Source organism: Hibiscus syriacus, unplaced genomic scaffold (assembly GCF_006381635.1).
Source record: "Hibiscus syriacus cultivar Baekdansim isolate YM2019G1 unplaced genomic scaffold, ASM638163v2 tig00110174_pilon, whole genome shotgun sequence".
NCBI classification, from domain to species: Eukaryota; Viridiplantae; Streptophyta; class Magnoliopsida; order Malvales; family Malvaceae; genus Hibiscus; species Hibiscus syriacus.
This window is the reverse complement of record NW_024062612.1, coordinates 1,286,274-1,311,656: the sequence shown is the minus strand read 5'-3', so window position 1 is coordinate 1,311,656 and position 25,383 is coordinate 1,286,274. Positions and strand designations below refer to the sequence as shown.

General features: G+C 33.6%; 1 protein-coding gene and 1 pseudogene across 1 annotated transcript; one reads left to right on the top strand and one right to left on the bottom strand.

Annotated features, from left to right (window-relative positions):
• Positions 1-1,435: 1,435 nt before the first annotated feature.
• Positions 1,436-2,592, top strand: LOC120216821 (annotated as a pseudogene).
• A 1,853-nt stretch (positions 2,593-4,445) lies between these two features.
• Positions 4,446-5,328, bottom strand: LOC120216839 (classical arabinogalactan protein 4-like). Its single transcript, XM_039214137.1, has one exon. It carries the CDS (start codon positions 5,137-5,139, stop codon positions 4,651-4,653), a length of 489 nt encoding a protein of 162 aa, XP_039070068.1. The 5' UTR covers positions 5,140-5,328; the 3' UTR covers positions 4,446-4,650.
• Between the last annotated feature and the right edge of the window lie 20,055 nt (positions 5,329-25,383).

Here is a 25,383-nt window from a genome sequence, read left to right as displayed (position 1 = left end):
GCCCGTTGTATGGGGTGTCGTTTGAGAGGGGAAGTGTCGGCGAATCATTGGTCGGCCATTTGGCCCTTCGATTTCTCGGTCGTGGATAAGAGAGTGAGGATATGAGAAACATGTGTGACGGTTGAATGTTATGTTTAGTTTAGGCTTTGTTTTGGTTTAATATTAGCTTAGGTTTATGTAAAATCACCCCTTGGTCCCCCAATATTTGTCGTTTTTACATCTTAGTCACTAGGAGTTTTATTTTATTGTTTTTTTTTATTTTATCATCATGTTTTATTTTGTTATAATTTAGTCACTACTGTTATGCTATTTGTTTGGCATTCGTCACTGGCTTTCACATTGTTTCATTTTGGTCATTGTGTGATTCTATTTGGTTTTCTCTCTTTTATTTTATTTTTAAATATGATGCTTTAGTTCTAATTTATTCATTTTAATCACTGATTATTTCTGATTTGATTACTTTTTTATTTTGTTATAATATGATCAATATTTTTTATTTTAAATATAGTGGTTCTTTTATATATATTAATATATAACCCATGTTTTTTAATCACCATTTGTTAAGGTTGCAACTACTCTTGTATTCAACATTAATACTTGGTAAGATTTTGTTATACTCATATGTTTTCAAGAACACTCTATCGTAGAATGAGCGTGAAAAGCACTGCTTGATTGAAGTAGTGCGATTAGACACTACATTTGAACAAAAAATGAACTTGAATTAAGTAGAGTTTATTTTTATAAAAAATGATAATTAATTCGCTTTTATTTTAATGATGCAATGCATGTTTCTTTTAAATAGTAAGTTATTTCATGATATTACTAATATTAAATTTACATTTGATTTGCACTTTTTGATAACGTTGAGGAGGGGACATTTCTCGTATAAAGGAGAAATAGATAGGATAATCTTCCCATTGGGAATGTGCACATTTCTTCTCAAATTAAGGAGTGTTCCCTAATAATTAATTCAAAATAAATTAATTAATATTCAATAAAGGATCACACTTTAAATATTGATTCGAATTTTTTAATTTCTACCACGAAAACATAAAAGCGATTAGGTACCAATTTTTGGGTGTTGTGGGGTACTAACCCTTCCCCATGTGTAATCAACTCATGAATCCTTCGAAATGAATCTTTGATAATGCATACTATTTTTTTGTCTTAAAATGATTTTTCTTAAAATTGTTTTAAAGGAAATTTTTAGGTATTCAAGCTACCTAACCTAAAAGTCGATGGCGACTCCCAAATCAATTTAATAAAAATAAACACAAAAATTCAATTTTTCTCAAATAAGTTGTAATTTAGGGTTTTCATCGAAAACTTATTCGTTCGTCAAAAAAGACGTTACGACGCTCGTTTTTGGGCCATGACTATATATTTAGGACTTTTGGTGCCGGAGTTGCTGATTTAGTGTTTTTTTCTCATGTGATGCTATTTTGTGTTTGCAGGAAAAAGTTGACCATGGATGAGATCCATGATATATGTGGACAACGTGTTATTGTTGAAAATGTGAACGACTGTTACAAGGCACTGAGAGTAGTACACCAGCTATGGTCTGAAGTACCTGGAAAGCTGAAGGACTATATAACTCATCCGAAATTTAATGGGTATATAATAGCTTAATATGTCCTGGTATTGTTCTCTAGGTGGAAGCTATAAATGCTGAAGACCCTTCGAATACCATCTTAATTTTTAAGGTATCAGTCCTTGCACACACTAATGATAGGTGAAGTTACAGTTCCATTTGAAGTTCAAATTCGAACGAAGGAGATGCATTTGCAAGCTGAATTTGGCTTTGCAGCTCATTGGAGATACAAGGAAGCTGACTGTAAACACTCCTCATTTGTACTTCAGATGGTTGAGTGGGCTCGATGGGTTGTGACTTGGCACTGTAAAACAATGAGCAAGGACCGACATTCAATTGGCAATAACAATTCCCTCAAACCTGCCTGCACATTCCCTATGTATTCAGATGATTGCCCATTTTCTTATAAGCCACACTGCCACCTGTCTTTGTTATAACGATTGAAAACGATAAGGTATGTTTCTTAAACGGTCATGTTGGCATGGTCATTATGTGTCAAATTCTCAAATGATGTCTCTCCAATCAAACGAAAGACAAAGGTTAAGTTAATCCATGCTTTCCAAAGTAAACATGAGAAAGAAATAACAGTTCATGTGCCATTAACCCCTACATCTATATTTCATGACTGCTGCTGATGTCGGTGCATTAGTTGGAAGTTTGGTCTGAATGTTTATATTTCGTGAATGCTGTAGATGTCAGTGCAAGAGTTTCCTGCAAACTCAACAATGATGGATTTGCTGGAAAGAGCTGAACGGGGGATCTCAATATCGTCTTCTCTTACATTTCCTGCTAAGGAAGAGTTGAGGCCGAGGCTGAACCACGAGCCCTTGAGTGATCCTACATGCAGGCTGAAGATGGGTGATGTGGTGGAGCTAACACCAGCCATTCCTGACGAGTATTTGACAGAGTATAGGGAAGAGATACAACGCATGTATAACCGAGGTCTCCCTGTTTCCAGTGCTGGGCCTTCAGCTAGTAGTATGGTTGCCTCAAGAACTTGACCCTCTATTATAAACACCCAAAATATGAAAACAAAGAAATGGGATTCTTTCCTTTGTACATAAATGATAAATAATAAGCAAAAGTGACATGGCTCCATTGTTGGAATCATTTGCCAACTTGTTTCAATAAAGGACATAACACTTAATTTCCCAATCGTTTCCTCCATGAACGCAATAATTGTACGTTGAATTTTCATAACCCCACAATAGATTTGCCGTTAAAACATGGGATAGCAGGTGTCCCAGTGTAAAAACATAAAATATATGTGGGGCGGCCATTGACACCTGATGTCCATGACTCCCCCAATAAGTGTGATTAACTTACCAAATTAATCAGCCTTATCATGTCCAGAGAAGCAATGGGGCAAAGGCAAAGAATAAAATTGAATGACGGGTTCCTTATTTGGTTGTCATCAATCAGCAAAAGATAGTCGACTCCTTTAACAACACACCAGCTCATCACTGCTAATACTTTGACCCTATCTGCTATTAAATGATTTTAAAGTAGCACCCCCCCCCCTCCCAAAAAAAAAATCCTGAAAAGCTGATCGTATCCAGGAAAGTTCAGGCTCTCGTCTTAATGAGTTTTGTTCTCCAAATTTACATGGTCAAATGGTCACCTTTAAAGGCTAACCAAATTATTAAACGAAACAAAGAGAGTACTTCCAATTTGTTCCATCCACCGATTGTGTAACAGAACAAGCCAAAATCTGTACCAATCATCTCTATGGCAGCGTTGCTTAGAACTTCTTAAATTTCTCACACTATCACATCTTAAAGAAAAAGGAAAGTGTATTTTCAGCTTTCAATAACATAAAAACTAACATGGTTAATAATCAAGCTAGATATTGGGCTACCACCCCATTGGCACATTCTAGCCAACCATTCTGGTTCAGAAATTTGTATCCTTTCTGACCAATGATTGTTTGTAGAAACACATGAAAGTAGACCTAGAAGACCACAGACAAGAATCGATATAGCAGTTTTGCCTGTTTGACTTGGACAAGTAGAGATTATTGCCAAGTGATAACCCAAATGAAATAGCTCTATTCTAGGTATGTTGCAGATTTCTTGATGTAATTTTACTAAGAATCAATGAGTACAATTCAGGTTCATGAACAGTTTGCAACTTTACAACCCTCGGAAATTTCCAATGCCAAAACTATCTCCATCTCATCACCTAATTCCCACCCCCAAAAGACTAAAAAAAAGCATCACAAATTCCAAAATCAGTAATAATTAAGCAGTTTAATCATCCTAGGTGGTCTAGCGTCCATATATATAATCCGAAAGGCCAGTTCCTAAGCTTCCCATCAATGTCATTAACAAATTCTTGGCTTAGTGCAAAACTCAGTCTCAAAGGCATATCAAGAATGGCCTATCGAAGAATGTAATATCCATTTTTATTAAACATACAATAAGTTATGCAAGGAAGTTCCATGTCAAAACAGTTCCGGATTAGGAAAAAACTATCAGAAACTTATCATTCATCACCTCTAGACAACATTACTCTTAACTTGAAGCTCTTGCTGAACCAAGCTTCAGAATCTGTTGTGCTTTTCCTACTATTATATCTCCTGTCGTATATCCCAAGAGCAAATGCATTTGATGCAACTAAACCAATAACTTTTGCATCACACAAATACATAATCATGTTGATAACGATACAAGAAACATTCCTTCTTCTTAGAATTATAGGCAAAAGGCAAGATACAAGATAAATAAATATGAAAGAAAATGTTCACCAAATCCACTTGAGGTAAAAGTTGAAAGCTTTTCTTTTCTTCCTTGTAGAATAACAATCCAAGTAGACAGATACAAGATAATCCAGGGAAAGAATAAACAGTCAAAACAGCAAAAAAAAAATTAAAAAGAAAAAAAAGTAAGTGAAAGATCTACCCATTTACAGAAGATCTCAGCAAGGACACAAATCTGCAGTATTCGTAATCCCTTTCTCAGTTCATCAGATAATTTTCTTTTTCTCAATCCAACAAAAGAAGTCCCTAAAAATGAATCGAATTGCAACTGTAACCCAAAAACTTGGGGGAAATTCCAATTTCATGAAGAAGAAGAGGAAGTTTCGTATGTTCCTGCGCCATTGACTTTCAACAGCTGCCTTCTCTTCAAAATTAAGAACCCAACAACACCAAACTGCAGGATGATAGCAATGCTGATGAACAAAAGCCCAATTTTTTGCCCCGTATTGAGCTTGTGATTACGTGACAATTGTGGTGGCTGCCCCCAACTATGATGATTGGTTCGATTCTGGTGGTGCTCTGCTGGCGGCGGTGGCTGAGAAGGCGCTAGATGAGGTGGTGGTGAAGGTGATGGTGGCTGCGAAAATGGAGGAGGAGGAGAGACGGGTGGGGGTGGGGGCGAAGGTGGCGGCGGTGGTGGGGGAGGAGGAGGTGGAGGTGGAGGCGGAGGCGGAGGCGGCGGAGGAGGAGGCGGACTTGTGTTAGACGATTGTGATTCAACAAAATACGCAAAAACTGTAAAGAAAAAGACGAAACTTAAGAGCACTAATTGTAATAATGATTGTTCCATAATAACAAAAAGCTTATCTTTGGGGGGTTTAAAATCAAGGATTTTGGTGCATTCTAGCTTCTGGGCATGACCCAAAATTCTTGCCTGTGCTTCTTCAGGTTTTCTTGACAGAGTTACAACATTAGCTGGATTCCTGCATCTCTTTGAGAAATCAAGCCAATGGTATCTTCCAATTCCTAGACGTATTCAACTTCTGTTTCTACAATTAAAGACCTTGGGGATTCGTTTATTGCAAAGGTGGAGACTTTAGTTCGTTGAATTTCTTGGAATTAGAAGAATTGAAATTTAATTCACTTTCTCATGTTTAGTTTAATTTTTTTAAAGAGAAATTGAAATTCAATTCCATCAAGGGAATGAAAATAAATTTAATCCATAATGTAATTGAAATCTTTTGGATGAGGGAATGTGAAATTTGACCTTACTACCCTCATCAATCTTTTAGTATTCGGGTCGTTTTTTTTTTAAATTTTGGGATCGGGTCGGATATTTTTAAAAATTTTGGGTTCGGGTCAGGTTATTTTAAGTGTGATATTCGAGTCGGGTTCGGGTTTAGGGTGAAAAAATACTCTACTCGAAAAAATATATAATTTTACTTTATATATTTAGAAATAATTACAATAATACCCCTCTATATATATTTTTTTTAATTAAGTCACTGTTTTTATTGAATAAAAATAATTTTTATTATTATTTCGGGTCGGGTCGGATAAGGTGAAACTTTATTTTGGTCGGATCGGTCGGGTCTTGGGTGGAGGTTCCCTTGTTCTCGGGTCGGGTGGACCAAAAACCCGACCCAACCTGATGGTCATCCCTAATTGGGATGATTTTAACTTATGATGTTTATTAGTATGATTTTTATAATTTATTGAAATGAATAATCAATCAATAAAATAAAATTTTAATATTTTTTAAATTTTTATAATATATTGTTACATGTAAGTTATAAAACAAACTAAAATTAAGCAAAAAAAACAAGAAGGGTAATTTTGTCATTTTACATTATTGAAATCAAATTCATCTTACATGTCTGCGAACCAAACAGAATATGAAATTAGATTCCAATTCAATTTCATGCCAACCAAATAGGTTTCAGATTCAGATTCCAATTCCTACAGATTTTAATTCCTTCACATATTCTAATTTCCTAAGAAACATTCCAGCGAACCAAACACCACCTAAGGCTTACAAAAAGTCCATAGAATTGAAACATTAAATGGGGGGTTTATCAAACTGTGCCTAAGAAAGAGATGTTTTTTGAGCATTGGTATTTGTATTCCCCCCTGTTCGTAGGGATTTATGGGGAAGATTTGGGCAAATAATATGGCCCGTCTGGTTCAGGGTATAATTTATTCCTAGGAGTAATATTTTTTTCCTAGGAGAATATACTCACCTTTGGATCAATCATATTACCAAGTGCCAGGAATGAAATAATACCAACAGTGAATTTTTAGTCAGCTTTTCCGGGAATATCTATCCCCCGCCTCCCTTAGGTATTTGGTTATTCCCGTCCTCTGTTGGCTAAAATACCCTCTCCCCGTAAGCTTGCTTCTGCGAAGGAACTTTGAGCTCTTTGAAGACTAATGCAAAAGCAAAAATGTCAAACTCAAATGCCCCAGAGTGAGTGGTACAAGGATGAATCGGAGTTGGAAAAGAAAGTGTTTGGAGAGGAGGGGAGGGGGGAAAAGGCTGTAGATGTTAGAAATGTGGAGGAGCTGAAGAAATTAGCCGAGAAGAAGATGGAACTTGGGGGAAGATTGATGTGCCAATACGCTAAAGATTATGAATCATCGAAAGGAATGTCTGGGATATGAAGATGGTTTTGGCTAGTCAGATGTTAGGGACGACTGCTGATAAAGTTTTTGCCTTTTCATTCTTGGTTACGGATAATCCTGTTGCTAATTGTTGATCTGCTATTGTTCAAATTGCAGGGTTAGTAACATCAATAGTGTTTTTATGTTTCTAGTTTTCAGGCTGTGACGTATTCTGGTTTTGTAAATCCCTGCTTTTGTTCCTGTTTTCTCTATTGTTGCTTGCTAGATGATGGATCTTGAGGGGGAAATCCCATGAGATAATCTCAGATTTCTTTTAGATAGAATAGACCTGAAAGTATAAGTTGAACAAAGTATAAAACTTTTGTATGATATTTAGTGTTGCATTTTCTTTTAATTCAAAAAGGAAATAGATGTTACCCTTTATTTCATGCAGCATATTCTTTTGCACCTTGAAGTAACTATCATGAGAATTTCTTTTGTAATTTTCGATCTCTGTCAGATGTTATGTTTTACAAGCTCAATTCTGCATCCATTAATTTCCTTTTACATGAGGCTTTGAAAATAACTGGTGTCATCATCCTAATTGCTATTGGAAGCCTTTGAAATCTAAGGTGAGCGCTTTATAACTGGATTATATAGACTCTTTCATTCTAATTATGGAGTTTTTTGTTTTCTGTATCCATGGCACGTAGAGTTGTGGTTGTTCTATTTCTGGTATTGGATTGGGAGGTTCTTTTTTGTTGTAAAAATTAGAGGAAATTTTACATTTGATTCATATGAACACAAAGATAGACATTAAAATTTTGTATTAGAGGAAATTATGGAGGTTATGTTTCTGGTATAGTGGTGTTGTTACTGCTTTGCATTGTGTAACAAGAAGAGAGGTTATGGAAGTACAAGTTGAAAATTAAAATGTGCGTATAATAGTTACATAGATAGACATTGCTCTTCACCAATCAGTTTTTCTTTATGAAATTGACAATATACACATATGCATCAATTCACACCAAACATTGTTTGCCTCTTTTATTTCCCTTTTTACTTTTACGCATGCCAAAACAATTCTCAGTTTCTCGTTTATTTTAGAGTGATTGTCTAATGGTAGTGGCTGTAAGATGTGCCAGTAATTCTCAGTGTGAACTTTGCTATGAAGAACTATTTGAACGTTGATCAGAGCTTTATCTAGTGGCTAATATATTCTGTTACTATGGCAGCATGAATTTCCAGAAATGATCTTACTATGAAGCTTTGTTCTGCCATTCTGCCTGATCCAATTCTGAGTCCTTTACATTGATTCTTGGGATGTTGTTGGAATATACTGGAAATGATTTGTAGGTATCGTATTTTTCTTCAACTTTGAACTTCTTCTGAGACAACCTGTATGTTCTGCAGCTATGACAAATCAACAGCTAATGGATAGAGGAAACCAGATGATGGATGAGACTGATCAAGCCATTGACAGGGCTAAGAACGTACAAACTTTTGATGCATTACATTTTGTTAACAAACGTTGCATTTTCCTCAACCTAGAAATGATTTCTTTATTAGTTATTGTCATCCTTTCATTCATATTTTATTTATTTAACATCATATATTAACCGACTAGCAGAAGCGGAGAAGGAGCAGCGACCAACAGATGATTGCAACCAGGTAGTTGAAAATGAGAATAAAGCTGACCCCGATTTAGGAAATGCTGGTAATCAATGGTGGGGGATCATAAAGGAAATCCAGATGATTGTTTTCGGCTTTATCACGTCCCTCCTCCCAAGCTTCAACAACATAGAGTAGGCCATACTTCAGAGAACTGACAATCTTTTCCTTGCTAATTAATCATACGAGTAAGAGAAAAAGTTGAAATCGAAGTTTATGTATGTGCAGTCGTTGTACGATGCTTGGTAGCCCCACTGCATCTGTAACAGGCATTTCTATTTTATTTATGAACTAGCATGCTTTATGTCGTTATTTTGTAGTTGAAATAGCAAGCAAAGGAGATGCAGATTTCTTTGTAATACAACTATGGAACGAGAGGCTGACTTCATTTATGGATTTTGTTTTCTTGACAGAGTTTTGTGTCAATTCTATTGTTGCTTACTTGACCGTTATTATTTATTATTCATGTCAACATCTAAATCGATTTATTATTCATACGGAATCTTATAATCTGAGAATATCTTTTTATAATATAATAAATATTATATCTTAGATAACAAAAAAAAGTTACATTTTTTTATTATTATGAATATCTATGAAGAATTTTTACAATGTAAACATTTTTACATAAAATATGTAAAATTTAATATTAATTAAAATATCTTGAATTATAAACATTTTTATTTACATCTTTTTATTATTATGAATATTTTAGTTAAATGTTGATGTCTAATTTTAATATATTTTTACATAAATTATGTAAAATTTAATATTAATTAAAATTAAAATAATATATGATATATTTAAATACTCAAGTAATATATTATCAACAAATAGAATTTTTTTATAAATAATTTTTATTTAAATATTTAGAATTTCACTTGTTAAAAAATATAAAACAATGACAATTTGGTAAAATATGCATTTCAGTAATATTTTATTCTTTCAACCAAACACTGTAATCTTACATTCCTGTCAAACCAACCAAACACAGTAATGTAATATTCTCAGTAATCCTATTATCTGATAATCTTTTATTCCCACTGATAATCTTATATTCCGTGAACCAAACGCACCCTTAAGGCTTTACAATAATAGGTTTATTCAATTTCTGGGAAAAAGAATGGGTCAAACAGGTTGGTGACAGATTAGGAAAACATCAAAAGAAAAAGTTTCCTTTTTTTTCTCACCGTCTCACTCAAATCTCATCTTAATTATTATATATGATAATGTAGCAATCAAATTATTTTTATTTTATTTTATTTTATTTTATTTATAATATTAAACTTTAATATTTGGTTTTCGTTAAGTATCTGAAGTCTAATTCGATATATCAGTTGATATCACAATCTTAAATTAATTTGAACTCTAAAATTTACAATTCAAAATTTTAAATTATAAGTTTTAGATCATAACTCCCACTATAACTTAAACCTAAAAAAAGTACATATGATTAAAATATGCAAATTTCTGCTAATTAAAATTTACACAATATATATAATATATTTTCTTTAAATTTAATTAGATAAATACATTTTGTTAAAAAAGATAAATATATTTTGAATTTTAAAATTTTATTTATAAAAAATTAATAGTATATCATTTTAAATTACAATTTCAAAAATTAGTACTCTCAAATTAAAAATATATCCAATATATTTTATTACTGTTAAAAGCAGCTACACTGTTGTCAGAAGAGTTTTTTTTAGTTATAAATAAAATTATTTTAATAAGATAATCATTCGTTTTATTATATCACGGTGAAATTTCTTTGATATTGTAGTTATATTGGTGTAGACTCGTATCTGTTTTTCAATCCATTGCGTTTGGCAAAATTTTTTAAATATTGTGTTGGGAATTTTAATTTTCTAGGATAATGTATGCAGGATATTATTTTCTTTTATAGGGTGAATGTTATAGTTTAAATCGGTGTCGCATTGAGGTCTAGACGATTAAATGAAGATGCAAGACTTCCAATGCGTCTTTCAGTTTTGAAATGGGGAGGCGTCAAGAGCTCAGTGCGTCTCCCTCATGTTTTGACGTGATATTATTGTTGAAACTGCATGCATGGGGAATTCAATATAGCTCTGCTGAGAATTAATGCATGTGACGATGGGGCAGTTTTAGGCAAGTAGAGGTTTAGACTAGGCGAGCGGGGGAGCATAACTAGGCTATTAACTTGGATTGGATAAGATTTGATTCATGTAACTACCCTATCAACTGAACGATATACATTTTAACATAAAAAACTTGTCTCAATTATATAAATGTATGAATAAGGGAGCTTGTTCAGGAATGAATTAAAAAAAAACAGGAGATCAAAAGGGAGAGTAATTGACAGAGGGAGCAACGGAACTTGAATTTGTTCACAACAAATTTTGCTAGAGAAACGGCCAAGTAAGTGTAAAGAAATTTTATTTGAAGTATTTTACGATAATAGTATGTGTACTTATATTTTCTATTATAAATACAAATTTTTAATTTATAGATAAAATGAACAACTTTTTCACGATTTTCCATTATAATAGATATATTATGAAAAATGAGGTCGGAGTTATTTTTTATTCTGAGAGACCTATATATATAATGTTCAAAAGGGACATCACATTTGTAAAAGTGAAGCAGAGGTATAAATAAAAATTCGAGGTACAATTGATAGTTTGAAGAAAAATTTTATGATATGTCACAATCCAATTAGTTATGTTGCAGTACCACTTGAAGAAGATGATGATATTAGAACTATGATTGGATTACATGAGTTAAAAAAGTTTCATTTATTGAGTTATTTGTTGAGGTCCGTAACATATCTGATGTTTCTGGGTCATCAAGAAATATCGTTGGAAATTCATCTCAAATGGCTTTCAAAAGTGAGCTTGAGGACATAACAAATAGGTCGATAAACAATTTTATGACGCTATTGAAAAGTGGAAATGAAGTCGATGAGACATCTGCAACATAAGAGTATGGGACGAGAAGCATACATAATTTGGAAATGACTATTGACGTTGATGCTGATGCTGAAAATCAACGGGGAGAAATACATGATGATTCCATCGAATATAAAGAAACCGATGAACCTATTTTGGCTGACGATGACAATGTTTGAGATGGTGGTGCACCTGATTTGGTCATCAATCAAGTTCCGACACCGTATCAACCTATCTCTCACATGTGCGAGATAGATTATGATGTGATGATGGCACCTGAATTCCCAGGCATGTCATATTTAACTCCATGTCACATGGTTGAATCATTCAAAAATTCAGGTGAATTTTCGATTGAGATGCAATTTAGAGGGAAAAAATGAAATCTACATTGGCGATTAAAGAGTATTCCATCAAATGCCATGTTGATGTCCATGTTGCAGAATCTAATTAGAAAACCATGTATGCGAAGTGTGTTAAATATAGCCCAGAGTGCAAGTGAAAGATAAGATTGTCGAAAATTCAAAGGCATGATGCTTGGGTCATTACAAGGTACAATGTTTTTCATACATACAAGACCACTAACTATTGGATTTCGACGTAATATGCGAATACGTGAAGGTGTTGGTTGAAAAAACTTCAAGTATCCCTTGTTCAGTGTTAGCTACATCGATTCGAAGCCAGTTTGGATATCATGTAAAATACGAGAATGTTTGGAATACGAAGTTGAAGGTAATAAAGATAACGTATGGAGATTGAGATACATCTTATAATGAGCTAGCATATTTGTTACAAATATTGAAGCGATTCATTTCGGGAACCATAGTGAAGTCTCAGACCATGTCTGCATACGACAAAGAAGGTCAACTTGTTCTATGGAAGAAAATATTTCATAGACTATTTTGGACATTTAAGCATACATAGAAGGATTTGCATTTTGCAAATGTATGGTCCAAGTAGATGGTATGTGGTTGTATGGTTAACATAAACATGTATTATTAATAGTAGTTGCACAAGATGGTGAACGAAATATATTTCCAATTGCATTCGCCATTGTTGAAGGGGAGACAACAAAAGCTTGAGATATTTTTTGACTAATGTACGTCAATATATCGTTCGAGAATATGAAGTTTACTTGATTTACGATCAAGGAACATGTATTTTTGACAAAAATTAAATGACCAGGAAGTCGTTGGATACCCCTGCATGCATATCCCACATTTTATATCTATCATATTGGTAAGAACAATATCGATCAGTTTCATAACGCCCACATTCGCAGTGAGATATTAACCATGGGTAAGTTTTATTTTATTTTCAATATGTGTGTATCCAGTTATATATTTTTTAATTGATGTTTAACACAATACATATTATGAAATAGGATATGAATTACGCCAGCCAAATTTTGATAAGAGGTTGGAGAATTTAAATGTGGTTTGTGGTGAGCACATTTGGAACTTGGATTTGAGAATTCTACGGGAAAAATGGTTACAAGCATATGATGATGATCGGTGATACGAAATGTTGAAAACATTTTGATATTTCGATATAACAAATTAAGTTAAATGAATTTTAAGATTTTCCAAATGATTTTCTAAGTATATTCGATATAATTATTCGAATATCAAAACATTACTCTAAATATTTCAAAAATCATTTTTAATCCTTACTTAAGTGTAAAATTAATTTTTAATCTTAAAACAATTTCAAAATAATCTTTCAAAGTATTTCGAACCATTTCAAAGTCAAAAATTCTAGATTGCTCAGAGGGAACCGATTCCCCCCCAAGGGGGTATCGATTCCCCCCTGAATGGTTTGGCTCCGAGATTTCCAGAATGCTCGGAGGGAACCGATTCCCCCATAGGGGGTACCGATTCCCCCTATTCAACGGTCGAAATATTTGAATTTTACACTTAGGGGACCGATTCCCTATGAGAGGGTACCGATTCCCCCCACGCTCCAAGCATTTTTATTAAATGTTTTCACACTTAAACGGCTATATTATCTTCATTAATTATCCCTAACATTTAGAAGTGATTCAAGGTGTATTTAAGCAAGCTTAGAAGCCATTGATCAATAACGAGAAACATCAAGCAACTAGAATCAAGAGAGAATCAAAGAGAAAGCATCAAACCTCAAGTTTGAGCATTTCAAGCCTATTTTCATTCAATATTCATTTTGCTTTCAAGAACACATATTGTGCTCAATTGTATTCATCTTTGAGTGTTCTTTTCTTTGTTCTAGAATTGTGCAAACAATCTACCTTGTGAGGATTTCCTTGTAAGTTTGCAAATTTGTATTATTCTCTTTGGGAGAGAGTTTTCTCAATAATTTAGGGTATAATTCTTGAGGGTTTATAAGGTTACTCTTTGTCCTCAAAAGAAAGACAAATTAGTGAATTTGTGGAAAATCCTTAGTGTGGATAGCTAAGGTAGTGGACGTAGACTTTGTTGAGAAAGTCGAACCACTCTAAATCGATGTGCAAATCTTTTCAATTTTCTGCAAAAGCTTCCACTGAAATTTTAATTGCCAATTCACCCCCCTCTTGGTCGATTCCGTCGATCGATTAACTCAACAATTAGCATCAGAGCCTAACTCATTTGAAGGTTTAATCGCCTCTTGAGTCGATTCGGGAAGAGTTATATCGATAATCAAAGTCATCAATGGCCTCCGCTTCAAACTTCGACTCCGGTCTCGACTCGATGCCCGTCAACAAGCCTCCTTTCTTCAATGGAGCTAACTATGCCTATTGGAAGAATAGAATGATGTACTTCATTCAAGCAAGTGACATGGGAGCATGGAATGCTGTAGAAGAAGGATACATCAAACCTCTCACTCATCCAAGGTTGTGGAGTGAAGGAGAGACAAGAATGTTCCAGCTCAACTCCAAAGCCATCCATATCATTTTTTGTTCTCTTGGACCAGATGAATACGGAAGAGTTTCATCGTGTACAACCACCAAAGAAATATGGGACAAACTACAAGTCACTCATGAAGGTACCGATGAGGTAAAGAAATCTAAAATTAGTATTCTAACGCATAGCTATGAAAATTTCATGATGAAACCAAATGAAGATATCAAAGCTATGGCGGATAGATTTTCAACGATTGTCAATGGTCTCAAATCATATGGAGAGATCATTTCAAATGAAAAGCTTGTGAGGAAGTTAGTCTACTCCCTCCTAAAATCGTGGCAATCAAAGAAGACGGCAATCATCAAGTCTAAGGACTTAACGTCCTTAACTCTTGAAGAGCTAATTGGGTCACTCCTCACTCATGAAATGATGCTCGAAGATGAGGTGGACCTCGACAAGATTGACGAGACACCAAAGGAGAAGGAGAAGAAGAAAAACATTGGAGTTGCTCTCAAATCCACAAAAGATGAGAGTGATTCGAATAACGATGACGATGATGAGGAAATGGCATTGTTTGCCAAACGGTTCAGAAAAATGATGAGACCTTATCGAGGACGAAATTCAAACGAAATGAAGGCCTCAAAAATGAACCGAAACAGAAGGACCCAATCATTTGCTACGAATGCAAAAAGCCAGGGCATGTTAAATATGATTGCCCACAATTGAAGAAAAAAGGTCAATCAAAGAATAAGCACAAGGCTCATGTGGCTACATGGAGCGATGAAGAAAGTTCCGATGAAGAGGAACAAGAATGATGTTTCAAAATTGAAAAATGAAAACAAACTCATATCCAAAACCAACAACGATCTTGAAAGTAAAATCAAAGATTTGCAAATCAAACTAGAAGAGTTTGAAAAGAAAAATTTAGATTTGCAAAATTTACTTTCAAAGATCAATGATGATCATCAAAAGAAAATTGATGATCTTAAAACTTCTTTTGATAAAGTTGGAACAAAACATTTTGAAAAAGGTGGAAATTCAAAATCCAACTTTGTTAGAAAAAGTTTTAGAAACTACAATCATAGAGGTCCCCAAAGAACCTCAAATGGAAAAATCGTTAGAAGTATGTGGATTCCTAAAGAACTCATTACTACTAAAGATAAAAATATCCTACACAAATGGATACCTAAGGGGACTAGGATTTTGGAAACTAATAAATATGGACCCAAAAGAATTTGGGTACCAAAAATCAAAAATTAATCTATGTTTGTAGGGAAAGGAGCATTGCTACAAGGCACGAGAAACAAATTCAAATTCATGGTACCTTGATAGTGGATGCTAAAGACACATGACCGGAGACAAAAGCCGGTTCATTGAGCTTAACGCCAAAAATGAAGGAGAAGTGACTTTTGGAGACAATTTAAAAGGTCACATTGAAGGTATTGGTACAATAGGTAATACCTCTTCCATACAAATTAAAAATGTTTTATATATGAATGGATTAAAGCATAATCTATTGAGTATTAGTCAATTATTCGATAAAGGATTCAATGTCTTATTTGAAATTAATGGTTGTAAAGTCATTGACATTGCATCTAATCGAATTATGCTTGTTGGTCATAGAATAGGGAACATATACATGGTGCATTTAGATTCTTTTGATATTACTAATTTATGCCTAGTTGCTAATGATGAACATGATAGTTGGTTATGGCATAGGAGACTAGGACATGCTAGTATGAGTGTTTTGCAACGGCTAATTCAAGGTGATTTAGTTCGAGGGTTGCCTAAGCTTAAATTTGATAATGATAAAATCTGTGATGCTTGTGCTAAAGGAAAACAAAAGTGTGTTTCTTTTAAATCTATTAATGACGTATCAACTAGTAGAGTATTACAATTGATCCATGTAGATCTTTTTGGGCCAACTAGGACTACTAGCTTGGGTGGAAAACAATATCCATTTGTCTTGGTAGATGACTATTCTAGATATACTTGGGTTCTATTTTTAAGTACTAAAGATGAAGCATTAGAACAGTTCATCACATTTTCAAAAATAATCCAAAATGAAAAGGGTTACTCTATAACTAGTGTTAGGAGTGATCATGGCACTGAATTTAAAAATCTTGGATTTATTGAATTTTGTAATTCTAATGGTATTAGTCATAATTTTTCAGCACCTAGAACCCCTCAACAAAATAGAGTTGTTAAGAGGAAAAATCAAACTTTAGAAGAAATGGCTAGAACCATGCTTTGTGAAAATAATTTGCCAAAATATTTTTGGATGGAAGCCACAAATACTGCTTGTTATGTTGTTAATCGAGTAATGATTAGGCCAATTTTAAAGAAAACTCCATATGAAATTTTCAAAAATAAAAAACCTAACATTAGCTATTTTCATCCTTTTAGATGTAAATGTTTTGTTTTAAACAACGGTAAAGAAAACCTTGGCAAATTTGATGCTAAAAGTGATGAAGGAATTTTTCTTGGTTACTCCTTAAATTCTAAAGCTTATCGAGTATTTAATAAAAGAACTTTAGTTGTAGAAGAGTCTATACATGTTGTTTTCGATGATAATCCCCTTCCAAGGAAGGATTCTTGTGTGAATGATGATGTAGGTGTTATAAATACAAATGATGTTAGACATGAAGTTGGAGAACCATCATCAAAGGAAGAAACGAAGAATGAGGAAACTCATGATCCTCTTGAGAATCCAACCATTGAAGAAAGGGAAGTATCTTATCCAAGAGAGTACAACTATGTCAAGGGTGGTGAGATTATAGGTGATCCATCCAAAGGGGTAACAACTCGATCTTCGCTTAGAAATATTTGTAATTATGTTGCATTTATTTCATGCATAGAGCCTAAGAATATTAAAGAAGCATTAAATGATGAACATTGGATTATGGCTATGCAAGAAGAATTAAATCAAATTGAGAGAAGTAAAGTATGGACATTAGTTAAAAAGGCCTAGTAATAAATCTACTGTAGGTACTAGATGGGTATTTAGGAATAAGCTTGATGAGAGTGGTAATATAGTGAGAAACAAGGCTAGACTTGTTGCTCAAGGGTATACTCAAGAAGAGGGCATAGACTATGATGAAACATATGCTCCCGTAGCTAGAATGGAAGCAATTAGAATGTTATTAGCATTTGCATGTTTTCATGAATTTAAATTATATCAAATGGATGTTAAAAGTGAATTTTTAAATGGTTTTATAAAAGAAGAAGTGTATGTGGAACAACCTCTAGGTTTTGAAGATTCAAAATTTCCAGATCATGTTCTTAAATTGACAAAAGCTCTTTATGGTTTAAAACAAGCTCCTAGAGCTTGGTATGAAAGATTGTCAAATTTTTTAATTGAAAAAGGTTTTTCAAAAGGAAAGGTTGACACTACATTGTTTTTAAAGCATAAAGGTAAAGATTTATTAGTAGTTCAAATTTATGTTGATGATATAATATTTGGTTCTACTAATGATGTTCTTTGCCAAGAATTTTCTAAGCTAATGCAAAGTGAGTTTGATATGAGCATGATGGGGGGAGCTCTCATTTTTCTTGGGACTCCAAATCAAGCAAAGAAAAGATGGCATCTTCATTAATCAAGCTAAGTACGTCAAAGATATGCTCAAGAAGTTTGGACTGGAAAATGGGAAACCTCATGACACTCCAATGAGCTCTTCAACAAAGCTTGACTTAGATGAAGGAGGTAAATGTGTAGATGTTAAATTATATAGGTCAATGATTGGCTCTTTGCTTTATCTAACTGCAAGTATACCGGACATTATGTTTAGTGTTTGCTTATGTGCTAGATTTCAATCATGTCCTAAGGAATCACATTTACTAGCTGTTAAGAGAATCTTTAGATACCTTAAGGACACTCCTAGTTTAGGACTTTGGTATCCTAGAGACTCTAGTTTTAGCTTGCATGCCTTCTCTGATGCGGATTATGGAGGATGTAAATTAGATAGGAAAAGCACCTCCGGTACTTTCCAATTCCTTGGAAATATGCTGATTTCTTGGTTTTCAAAGAAACAAAATTGTGTTGCATTATCTACCACTGAAGCGAAATATATTTCAGCCGGTAGTTGTTGTGCACATGTTTTATGGATGAAACAACAACTTTTTGATTATGGAATTGAAGTAGGTACTATTCATATCAAGTGTGACAATACTAGTGCTATTTGTCTCACTAAAAATCCCATCCAACACTCTAGAACTAAACACATTGAAATTAGACATCACTTCATTAGAGACCATGTCACTAAGGAAGATGTAGTTCTAGAATTTGTTGATACTTTGCATCAATTAGCGGATATTTTCACAAAACCCTTAGATAAGGAAAGGTTTTGGACACTTAGGAGAGAATTAGGTTTAACTGACCTATCTTCACTTAGTGTTTAAAATAATTCAGCACTTTTAATAAATACTGAAAAATGCTCATAATAGTAATTTTTGATTGCATTCATTGCTATTAGTTAGGGGGAGTTTATGATTCTTGATGAAAAATTAATTTTATGTTCAAATATCGATTAAAGATTAATTTAATTGATTGAACATAATTATTTTTCAATATATGAGTTGCCTATACCACTAGAGAAGATTAATTTAGCATTTTGTGTTCTTAAAAATTGGATTTTAGCATTTTGGTGCAGAGGGAATTGATCCCCCCATGAGGGAACCGATTCCCCCTTTGAAGGGGAACCGATTCCCCCCACAGGGGAATCGGTACCCCCTGGGGTTCTGTTAAAATCGGGCAGAACACCCCAAAATCCTCTTATTTTTCTTCTTGCCGCCGTTCCCTCTCAACTCTTTCCCTATCTCCATTCTTGCCTCAAATCAACAATATTAATTGGAATTCGAATCAAATATCATCTTCTAAACCTGTTGGAATCATTAAAATCGTGCAAACAACATCTAAATCCCCTCAATCTTCATCTTTCAAGGTAAATTTTTCTAAACTCTCTATTTCATTGATTTTGAACATAGGATTAGTTTTAATTAGTTCTAGGTTGAAATAGTGATCGGGCATTGATTGTTTAGTGATTAGAAACTAGGTGTTACAACTAATTTCATCAAAAACACAAGAATTTTCCAAAAAATTTTAGATTTTCGAAATTAAAAAAAAAATGTTAATTTTCAAATTATTGTGTTTTGATTAAATTATGTTGTTGTTATGAAAACTATACATATATTGTTTCTCAAAACCATATTTTTCAAAAGTTTTTCAAAAACTTTACTCATTAGGATTGATTTAGAGAACCTTGAAATATTGAGGACTCAATTGAGTTTTGGGATTAATTGAATTGCATACATTTGTTTTTAAAATTGCAGTTTATCCAATCTATTTCGATTTCCTTCACCATGTCCAATCGTAAACGTGCTAGGTCTTCATCTAGTCGTTCTAGTCGTCAACCAAATCCACCTCCAAATCCTCCTCCTATTCCTCAAAATCCTATTCCAAATCTTGATCCTAACTTGACTATCCAAAATTCTTGTTTCAATCAACCGGGTCCTAAAGATTATCGTTATTGGTTTTACCAATATTTTGACTCGTATAAGATTAGGGAAGCATGTATCCCATCTCTTCAAGCTATGGTTGCTATTAACTTTAAATATCTTCCTATCTTGCACGAATGGAAATTTGATAAACTTTTCGAACTTGAACCCGTTGTCTATCATCAACTTGTTCGTATCTTCTATTGTAATGTCGTTTGTATCAAAAATCGTGACAAAACCAAAACCATAGGAGTACGTTCCTACCTCCTAGGTCAATATTTCCATCTTGATCCGGCTTACATAACCAATGTCTTAGGCTTGGATAGTGAAGGTTTATCAAATGAAAAAACAAGTTTTAGGCTCACGATATAAACGAAATGATAGTACAAGTGTTCTAGATCTTCATGAGCGTTTTCTTCATCTCATGATCACTTGGTGGTTTCGACCATCCGGGGGGTCGTTATTCTACTCTCAGAGCTTTAGATTTTTGGTGGTTTCATTGTTTTGAACACAATATAAAAATAAACCTTTCCGAGATTATCTTTGCTGAGATTGTTGAAACCGTTAACCTAGTGCCAAATAAGGAACTTTGTTCTTCACTAGTTTACGGTTGTATCCTTAGTAATCTCTTTTCTAAAGCCGAGCTTCGAGTTGGTCTAGATGCCTCCTTTCCTCTTAAGAAACAAATCAATCTTCTTTCTTTAACAAGAGCGTGATGGGTCAAAAATAAAGAAACCGGTGAATGGGTTCGATCTTCTGCAACTACTCCGGGAGCTAGTTCTTCACAAGCTCCACTCGAAGCTGACAAAGATCCAAAGTTTGAACAATTAATGAGGGATATCGATGAAGCCGAAGATGAGCCTGAGCAACCCGAGGAGCACGCACAACAATCGACTCAAATGCCTCCATATTTTCAATCCTTTATGGAGACATTTGATTTCCGATATGCGACCATGGATTTGCGCTTTACTTCTATAGAGTCTCATTTATCCACAATGGGAGCTCAACAATTAGAAATTCTTCGGGAAATGCGTGCAAATAATAAAGCAACCAATGCACGTATTAATGACCTCACTAATGAAATGGCCGCTATGCGAGCTCGTTTTCCTCCTCCTGATCCGGATATGTGATTAAATGTTTTAATTTGAACTCCAAACTTATTATTTTAACATTTTGAATATTTTGGAATGTTTGAATTTGTGAATTGATTGATTGTGAATTTGTTTGGATTTATGGATGGTATGAACTTATATGTTTTGTGTGATTTATTCATTATTGCATCATTTACTTCATGTTAGATATATGACCAATTTTGCCATATCACATTAAATATGAATATTGATTATGAAGCTAATGGCTAAAGTTTCTCTTGATTGTGATCTTAGCAGCTTATGCATACATATACCTAATCAATTGGCTAAATGTTTTTCACGTTTCTTTGAATCTTTTTGATTTAACAAAAAGGGGGAGAAGTGTTTTAAGTGTGTTTTAAAATAAGTGTGTTTTAAAATGATAAATGGGAGAAGTTTTAAAGTAAGGGGGAGTAATTTCAAAACTTGATTTCAAAATTTTAAAATTACTAAAATGTTTTGTTATATCAAAAAGGGGGAGATTGTTGAAAATATTTTGATATTTCGATATAACAAATTAAGTTAAATGAATTTTAAGATTTTCCAAATGATTTTCTAAGTATATTCGATATAATTATTCGAATATCAAAACATTACTCCAAATATTTCAAAAATCATTTTTAATCCTTACTTAAGTGTAAAATTAAGTTTTAATCTTAAAACAATTTCAAAATAATCTTTCAAAGTATTTCGAACCATTTCAAAGTGAAAAATTCTAGATTGCTCAGAGGGAATCGATTCCCCCCTGAATGGTTTGGCTCCGAGATTTCCAGAATGCTCGGAGGGAACCGATTCCCCCATAGGGGGTACCGATTCCCCTTATTCAACGGTCGAAATATTTGAATTTTACACTTAGGGGACCGATTCCCTATGAGAGGGTACTGATTCCCCCCCATGCTCCAAGCATTTTATTAAATGTTTTCACACTTAAACGGCTATATTATCTTCATTAATTATCCCTAACGTTCAGAAGTGATTCAAGGTGTATTTAAGCAAGCTTAGAAGCCATTGATCAATAACGAGAAACATCAAGCAACTAGAATCAAGAGAGAATCAAAGAGAAAGCATCAAACCTCAAGTTTGAGCATTTCAAGCCTATTTTCATTCAATATTCATTTTGCTTTCAAGAACACATATTGTGCTCAATTGTATTCATCTTTGAGTGTTCTTTTCTTTGTTCTAGAATTGTACAAACAATCTACATTGTGAGGATTTCCTTGTAAGTTTGCAAATTTGTATTGTTCTCTTTGGGAGAGAGTTTTCTCAAGAATTTGGGGTATAATTCTTGAGGGTTTGTAAGGTTACTCTTTGTCCTCAAAAGAAAGACAAATTAGTGAATTTGTGGAGAATCCTTAGTGTGGATAGCTAAGGTAGTGGACGTAGACTTTGTTGAGAAAGTCGAACCACTCTAAATCGCTGTGCAAATCTTTTCAATTTTCTGCAAAAGCTTCCACCGAAATTTTAATTACCAATTCACCCCCCTCTTGGCCGATTCCGTCGATCGATTAACTCAACACGATCACATGACAACAAACCTTTTTTAGGCCATTAATTTAGCACTAAATAGTACATGTCATCTCCCAATAGCGAGTGTGGTAAAAGAGATATACTTTAGGTTGGTTAAGGTTTAGTCCGATAAAGGGAGAGAGATTGAGTGTCTTATAAATAGAGGTTAAACTTGGGCTCTTATAGTGGTGGAAGCAACCGAGTGATTGACAACCTCAATGCTTGTTCATAACTTCGATCGAATTGGTCATACTTTTTTTGTTTCATGCATATGTCATAACGAATGAGGAGAATGTTAAACATTTAGAGTTAATTTACGACATAAATAGTGTGATTGTGGTCGCTTTCAGGCTTAGAGATATCTCTATGCCCATACAATCGTTACATGTATGTATGCTGGTATAAGCACGTACACTTATGTTGATGAGTGCTTTCACCTATAGAGGATATTAAATGTCTAAAGCTATGCATTTGGATAGATCACAAATGAATCATATTGGCCGAAAAAGGCTCACGAAAAATGGCTGCCAAATCCAATGCTTCGTAGAAGGCCAAAGGATCGACATGAGTCCACTTATATTCATACCAATATAGAATTCCATAGTAGAGAGAAAGGTCAAGCAAAGAGATGTGGATTTTGTAGGGTGAAGGTCATTAAAAAAAGTATCTAAATCTACCAAGATATAGGCCTCATCAGTAATCATATATATTTGTTTTTAAACGAATGAATATTTGAATTTAAGTTTTCATTTCAATTTCAATGAACTCAAATGAATGTTTGGTTTTTTCTATTTATTACTTTTTGAATGAGTGTAACGAATTTTCATATTTATTTGAATGAATGTTTGCCTATTTATTTTTTAACGGGTGTGATTGATTTAATATTTTATTTGAATGGTTGTGATAAATTAAACAAAATTAAACCGTCATCATTTGAGTAGGTAAATATAACAAACATTTTATTTAATATTAATTTTTATACGAAAACAATGAACTGTCTATAATTCTTATCGGTGTTGTGGAATGATAATGTTGAGGTAGACATCGATTACGTTGTGGACATTATGATTGCTCATGGGTGTAGCAGTCATCCTCCTCATTCACTATAGGCATCTGATTCGATGTTGTAAATATATACCCACCATTCTACTCTCTCTTCTCTGTTGGAAATGTAGAATGACAAATAGTAGTATTTGACATCATAGATGGCATTTGCTCAAAATCATACATTGATTCAAACATGAGAGATTAGATGGGTGCTTGAGGATGCATAAATTGGGGTAGTTGAGGCTGCATAAACTTAAGTATGTATGTCGGAACAGCAAAATCATCAAATGATTGTGATGAGCTATCATCCATATGTGTTGTTTTTACTTCATGGTAGGATGAACTCACAGTCCCACTCGATATAAATTTTTTTAGTTTTACAATATTTTTTTATTTGTTTGAAATTGTCACCTTTCACTCTACGTTGTCAAATACGGCTTTCTATTATCCTAATAATAGTTAAGGTAAGTCAAAGTATGAAAATCAAGGTCATCATCATGAATAAGAGTAAGAGCTGACAAGAATGAGCCTTTGTAGTTCCAAATATTAATGAAGTATGCATGTTTTTTAACCCAATTCTCTTCATTCTTACTATTTGCATTCAATTTGTGGAGTCCTTATGTTTGTATGAAAATTACAAAATAGGTTAGTGGAACCAAACTGCCTCAACACTCTATTCGAAGACTAGAACTCGAAAAAAGTAATATGGATCAATGGTGTAATAACACACCAATATTGAAAACATCTCAAACATCTTGTGGAAAACATGAAGTAATTTTATCACTTACGTAAGACCTTCAAATAAACTGTAAAATAAATTTAAAAATAGATAATCTAAAAAATTAAAATTTAAGGTAAGAATAACCCAAGGCAACATAATATAATAATGATAATAAAATTCAATTAATCAAATTATATATATACCACTTTTTTATTCTAATATCGATATTCAACCTAAACTCTTTAATATTATTATGCACCAACCCCGTTCTTTCTATTTTATGACTTCATATGTAAATCAATTAAAAATATTTATTAATTATTTTTAATCAAAATAAATAAAATTCTAATTACATAACATTTTAAATCAAAACCAAATAGAAATACTACCTTCCGACAAGAGGAAAATCAACCACAGTTCGACTAACAGATGTTAAAAATGGATGTCTCTGCCAAGCCCATGATTGAAGTAACATCATACATCCATCGATTTCCGTTATAGTAATATCATTTACCATTACTTACACCTTGCAAATATCATGGTACAAGAATGTCAATATCATCGATTTCCAACTATATTGTCGAATACTCTGAAGATATTCCAAAAACGGAAGATATTGAGTGTGAACTAAATTCCCAGATCTATCCAGCATCAAAACTCACCCAATCAACTCCAATATATATGCTCGAGTTGTATATAAAACTTCTTCATCGATATTATTTCCAATGAGCGAAAATTAATTCTACAAACATGATAGCCTCAAATGTCGGCCTTTTAAATCTAGTGTTATTGTCGCCTTCCCAAGTAACGTACTTGATCCACCTCGTAATCATTATCATGCATTATAGGCATCCCATTTGTTGGGTCCCTGAGTTGCATGGTCATATCTTCTAGAGGTAACGAACATTCTCCACACGAAAAATAAAATGTATGTGTCTTTGGTCTCCAACGTTCAATCAATGCACTGATCAAACCAAGACCAACTTAAATTCTTGAACAAAAGTTACATAGTAAAATCTAGTCTGTTACAAGTTATATTCAATCAACTAGCGTAGCTTCTTGGGAATATTGATTTGATGACGAAGGAATTGTCGTGGGTCTTCCTATAATTAATTAAATCATTAAATTAATCATAAAATAAAC